The sequence below is a fragment of the Catharus ustulatus genome, chromosome 3 (assembly GCF_009819885.2).
Source record: "Catharus ustulatus isolate bCatUst1 chromosome 3, bCatUst1.pri.v2, whole genome shotgun sequence".
Classification (NCBI taxonomy): domain Eukaryota; kingdom Metazoa; phylum Chordata; class Aves; order Passeriformes; family Turdidae; genus Catharus; species Catharus ustulatus.
The window spans coordinates 24174414-24180550 of NC_046223.1; the positions used below are offsets into that span (position 1 = coordinate 24174414).

The following is a 6137-nucleotide window of genomic DNA, read 5'->3' on the forward strand; positions in this document are numbered from 1 at the left end:
GTTTGGTTGTTTGTTTCTCCCCAGTGACATTTCAGAACAGTATTTCAAAAAACCCTTTCCATTATTGGATTAGAAGTCAAGGAAACTCCATATCTTACCTGTTTCTGTAAATTTTATGTTTATAAGGATGTAAGGAGTTACTCTGCTGGATCAGGGCTTCACATCTCTGCAATAACTACAAAGTGCTTCACAACAAAAGAAAACTAGGGAAAGCAGAGGATTCTAGCATCTTCAGAAGGTTTCACACATCAAAACACTTATAAAATTATCCCTTGAGCAATAGTACAAATCTTCAGGTTTACTTCAAAACATAGCAGACACAGAGAGTTTTCCATTTGCTCTTTAATGAACTCCCCCACTCCGACTGCTGTACACTTGATGTTCTTGTCAAAGTCAACTCCCCTTGAGTCCTTCCTTCAGGCACACCCAAGCTGTAGCCCCTGAGCAGCACCTGCTTCACCAGCAGTTCAAGTGGAACTCCCACAGCAGGAATAGGTACAGAGGGGCCTGCTGGCTGACCAGGAGTCAAGGTTTGGAAAGAAGGTGCAGGCACCGAGCAAATTACCACAGCTGGCACACCCACAAGCTGTGCTGGGTTCCTGCTGCCTGTCCAAACCTGTTTCATCTCACAGTGGACTGCCAACAGACCCGTGAAGTCACTGTCACTGCCTGCCTCAGCACCATTCCACAGCTCAGACTAAGGTATGTCGATGGTACACGTCTTGCTGCGCTTCAGAGACAGAAATATTGGATACATGGCTCACAGGATCAGAAAAGCAGGCCACAACTCCAGAGCTTTTAGTCTAGGAACTGCAACTCCAGATGTGGGGAGGTAAACTATCTATTATGAGCTGAACAACTGATTCAGACAAACAAAACCAGAGACTGTTCCTGCTTCTATTTAAGGAAAAAAATAATTTGCTACCATTATTGCTCTAGAGTATTTTGTTGTTACATTTTCTAAAGAGAGAGAGCAATAAACTGTCTCTCTTAGAGAAACACCACATCTCAAATTCTGAAAGAAAATAGCATACTAGTGAATAAACAAAAAAAAAAAACACTTATGTAAAAGGATGTTCTATTTACCAAGGTCAATTTGCTCTTTAGGATAAGCATAACCATTACCAGAAAAAAATATACATAAAAGAAACATCTTTCAAATAGGCATTTACAAATACTCTGCTTGAACTACTAGAAAAATTAAGACACTTGAAATCAAGAGTGCATTCTGCATGCAGTTAGAATAGAAACTACATTGCTGGACTTCAGTGTGTCATTTCTTGCCATTGTGAACAACACACACTTGGGCTTTTCTAAAACACCACAGCCTGGCTATTACCTTAGGATCTCAAAAGGAGGACATGGCTCTCCATTAACAAGTTATTAGCTACTCTTTGTTTTGCCATGTAAAAAGGACATCCCGATTTTCTTCCCAGTAGAAGGGTCTGGTCTTGTCCAACGTGGTGTCCTTTTCCCTGAGGTTCCCTTTAGTGTTCTGCTAGGATGATGGCTGGCTTGGTACATCTACCAGTCCTTGGTGAGCACTCTTCCTGTTACAAGGCAGAGTTCAGAAATTCCAGGAGCTGTGCACGGTTCCGGTCTCTCTGTAGAGCAGACAAAGAGGCAGCGGTTGAACAGACCTGTCCCCAGGAGCAAGGCCACAGATCTCTATTTTCTGTGGGGTTTGCACATCCCAAAGCAAGTGCCATGCACACAGCTGGGTGTAACTAGCTACCAGTGAGGTGTGTGTGCCCAGGGGAAGTGCCAGGCAATGGGTACTGGGGAGATGAGCTGTCACTATTCCATGAGACTTTTCCTAAGTGGCTCCCTAAGGAGGCTCCACTGGGTTGTCATGTTCAGCTCACAGCCTGCCCAGGAGGGAACTCACAAGCACAACAGATGCTCCTCTCCGGTGGCTGAGGCAACTGTCACTGTACTCACAGCAAGTCCTGTGCTTTGGGAACCCTTTTTTTCCCTATGCATGAACAGCAGCTTATGCAGCATAACAGAACCCGAATTTAGGTTGTTCTTCACATAAGAGACGGCCCAACCAGTCAATTCCAGTGATTTTATAAAAAATTACAGAATCTTTAAATATTGCAAAGAATGGATGTTGTTCAGTTCAGCAACACCACAGGCACCAAACAAGAAAAGGACCATCAAATACTTGACATCAAATATTGTAATGAGCAGATTACTGGAACAGAAGTAGCAAACATTCAGCATAATTTAATACACACTTTACAGAGTTACAGAGAGAAGATAAAAAGTGTTGTCAGTCAAATTTAACTCAGAATGCTCAGGACTGCTTTGGCAGCTGCAGAATGAACTACTGGGGCTGAATGAGAATCTGCTAAGCTGGATACCTCAAGGAAGTCACACTTCCTGACCAGCACCAGAGCCCTCTGCAGGCCACCCTCAGGTGTGGAAACTGTTGAAAGGTCAAGGTATTATTGAAGTGCTGAGTCAAAACATCCATAGCAATAGCACACAACACTATTCATGGTATTTATTTCCCTGGGTATCTCAGCAGAAACATTTGACTGCTCTGAGAAAATGCAGGAGCATGGGGTCCTAATAATACTACTGGGTTTTTATAAATTCCACTCTAAATAAAGGCTAGTCTTGCATGTGTTAGAAAAACATAGTAAAGTAGCAATTACCACAACTGATCACAAGAGACTGAAAGAAGATGAGTACAATTAACACCAGTGTAAGAGAAAGCTACAAATTGGCTAATGATTAGAGGCCGAAATTTTAAGAACCTGCACAAGCATCCTTTGGTTTATCTGCTCATGACTCAGTATTCCAACCCCTTCCTAACATAAAATCTGCCAAAAGAATGAATTAAAATTTCTCAGAGGGCATCACAGCCACTCTTAACAGTTACACTCAGTTTACAACTCTAACTGCAAGACCCACTCTTCTACAAAACTACTATTAGAAAAATATTTTAAAATACAGTATTTTTTCTTAGGGACATTTAGACTAATTAACTCTTACCTCTATATCCTCCTTAGTCTTCTTTATTTTCATCTTAATTTTCTTTCCAGTTATCATGCTGTAGTTTTCATTCTTCTTTTTGTTTTTGAAGAACTGAAATGATATCACATGTTAAAAAGACATAAGCTTTGTTCTTATAACAAATAAGGACATATTATAATCTTATGTGAAATTACAGACAATAATATTTTATACATCCTAACTGTCCACAACAACAGAAAGAGATTTTCACTGGTTGATGACCAAAGATCTTATAAACATTTTTATGACAGGACAGATTAAGTGTGAAGGTGAGAAATAAAACAGGGCTTCACATCGGACCAGCATACCTTGGAAAGCTGGACAGGTCCTGTTTTCTCTTTCCTTTTCTTCTTTTCTTTCTTTTTCTTCATTTTGTTCTCCTTTTTCCTTTTCTACAAGAATAAGACATGCATTCTTATGCTTACAGACTAACAAGGGCAAAACCCCCCAAACCCACAAGAACCTCTCAAGGCCACTCTAATCAGCCATTAGTGCTTGCCCTGACCACTGCTGGACAAGTGGTAGAAAGTAATGGACCAGAGGGAGCAACCCTTGGGACTCTGAGGAACAGAAAAGGTCTGAACACCTGTTCTCTCTCCTTTAAAGTAACCTCAATATATAAAATCACTGAAAATGGAATAGAAAAACTACAACAGCAAGAATTTACCTCTTGCTTCTCTAACTGACTATGAATAATTTCTTCTGAACCAAGATTCCCCACTTCTCTTTGCTTCAGGAACTACTCTAAACTCCAACTGCTGGTCCAGCTGGACCAGCAATGAATGGCAAAAGTAACTTTAAATTATTTCTCTTTTTGTATAAAGCCAAGTGCCCATTTATCAGTTGAGCTACCACAACCCAGTGTGGTACCAATCCTAAAAGCATGATTTAGATTTACACAGCCACCACAGACAAAAGAATTGTCTTACATGACATTTCAGGTTATTGAAATAGTAAGAACTGTTTTGTTAACTACTTATTTCTCTTTGTTATCTTTTACCTTTTTGTTGTGTTTTTCTTTTTTCTTCTTCTTTGATTTAGACTTAGGAGAATCTAAAATAAAGGAAAAAATAAACAACAAAATCAAACCCTGTGAATTTAGCATTCTGAAAAAGGTGTTTGTTTTACAGACAAGACACAGAGAAATGTGAAACATACAAATAAAATGCTTCAGTTCAACTATACATATTGACACAGGTTGAACTAACTCTGAGAAAAAGAACACATTAAGTTACTGCCACTTACTGGACTAACATGGAAACTGAAAACGCCTGATTTACTGATTCTACAGATGGGCTGGCTTCACCTGAGTCCTCAAAGTAAAATGCTTGAAATGCTAAGACCAAAGTAGGACTAAATCAAACCCACACCTCTGTCTAGATAGACTGGTGAAGTAAAAAAAGATCTGTTTCGAAAATGTAAAAAATTGAGGGGTTTAAATACATACAGAGTATTGTTACCAAGTAACATTTATTCAAAAGGCAGTTTCTCTTCTGAAGGAATTCAAATTAACACAAGAACATTGCAAACTGTGTGTGAAGTGGCACCTTTACACACAATAGCAAAGGGTTATGAGAGAAACACCCTGAACAAGCAACACTGCTATTCTGCACTGTCACTTCTAAAATAAGCTTTAAACATTCTCAGGAGTGCTATCAAAACTGGAAAACACCATGTGCACATGGAGGTAGCTTACCTCTACTACTACTGGAAGAAGATGACCTTGATGATGAGCGTGATGAGGAGGAAGAAGTGGATGTGCTGCCAGAGGACGATGTGGATGAAACAGATGAGGATCTGCTTCTGCTGCGCTTCCGTTTCCTTTTTTCTTTTCCTGACAAGGTAACAGTGACAAGCTTGCTAGTAACTGAAGCCTATAGAAATGACTCTTAGAATTCAAATATAATAAACCCCTGTTTTGAGGCGTTGGTTGTGTTTTTCGCCACTCGGAAGTGTGCCATGCTGTATCTCCACCAGCAAACCCGGTGACACAGAGGGTGACACACGGACAAACATCACAGCGACAGACCACAGCACCTACCTCGGCCCTTCAGCCCTTCTTCTGAGCTTGCACACAGCGTCCTACTCTTTTCATCCTTCCTGCTTTCCATATCTAGTCAGAGGCAAAAGGACATTCAATAATATCATTTCCGAAAGACTGGGGGGGTGGTTTGGTTCACAAATAGAGGAAACGAGCGAGCAGGCCCGAGGGCAGCGCCACGGAAGCGCAGGGTGGGATGGCTGGAAGGGACCCGGTCCAACCTCCCTGCTCCAGCAGGGTCATCCCGGAGCACACGGCACAGGGTCACATCCCCTCCCATGACACCGCACCACACTGCGCCGGGAAAGCACGCTCCGGAACCGGAGCCCAGGCCCGCCTTTGGGTGCCGCTAGCGGGGGCGCCAGGGGAGTTTTACCCACACCTACGTGTCGGGCTGCGGCTGGATCACGGATGCCGCCCACGGCCCTCAGCGGCCGGAGGGCCCCGCACCCCGGCCCACCCTTCCCCGGCCGCCCCACAGCCCCACAGCCCCACACCCACCGGCGCTGCAGCCGCGGCCGCCCCGGCTCCGCCGCCCCTCGCCCCGGAAGGGCTGGGGCCGCGCGCCGCCGACTTCCGGCCCTCCCTCACGGGAGGGAGCCGCGGGATGAGGGACGGGAGCGCGGCCCTCACACCGCCCACCGGGCCTTGCCCTGCCCTCCCTCACGGGAGAGTGCCGCGGGATGAGGGACGGGAGCGCGGCTCCGCACCGCCCGCCGGGCCTTGCCCTGCCCTCCCTCACGGCAGCCGCGGGCTGAGGGACGGGAGCGGGGTCCCGCACAGCCCGCCGGGCCTTGCCCTGCCGACCGTCCCCTTCCTGCTGCAAAACACCGCGTTCCCAAGCGGCAGTAGTCAGGGGATACTGGAACAGCTCTTGTCTCTGCTCTGAACCGAAACAAATCCAACCCCTGCCGAGCCCAAACCCGCCCCAACCACAGATAACCATGGCAGTGCATCCTCAGACCTCGAGGATATTCATCTGATCTAGTTTAGGATTTACCGAACTTGCATGTGCGGGGTCTCTGCGATATCCAAGTGCAAACCAAAGTACCCACGAAGCACACATTGATTC

At 44.8% G+C, this 6137-nt stretch overlaps 1 protein-coding gene across 1 annotated transcript; it reads right to left on the reverse strand.

Moving 5' to 3' along the window:
* Positions 1 to 324: 324 nt before the first annotated feature.
* On the reverse strand, positions 325 to 5628 carry LOC116993812 (corepressor interacting with RBPJ 1-like). Its single transcript, XM_033054915.2, has 7 exons — positions 5567 to 5628; positions 5066 to 5137; positions 4721 to 4858; positions 4025 to 4077; positions 3333 to 3416; positions 3004 to 3096; positions 325 to 1604 (listed from the first exon to the last, which is right to left on the reverse strand). Exons 2-7 carry the CDS (start codon positions 5133 to 5135, stop codon positions 1554 to 1556), a joined length of 489 nt encoding a protein of 162 aa, XP_032910806.1. The 5' UTR covers positions 5136 to 5137; positions 5567 to 5628; the 3' UTR covers positions 325 to 1553.
* Positions 5629 to 6137: the final 509 nt, after the last annotated feature.

Excerpts from the sequence above, each read along its gene's own strand:
- LOC116993812 (XM_033054915.2), bottom strand. The coding sequence starts at position 5,135 with ATGGAAAGCAGGAAGGATGAAAAGAGTAGGACGCTGTGTGCAAGCTCA. Across the intron at positions 3,417-4,024 it reads AAGAAAAACACAACAAAAAG|AAAAGGAAAAAGGAGAACAA; the intron begins GTAAAAGATAAC and ends TTATTCTTGTAG. Across the intron at positions 1,605-3,003 it reads AGACTAAGGAGGATATAGAG|AGAGACCGGAACCGTGCACA; the intron begins GTAAGAGTTAAT and ends TCTGCTCTACAG.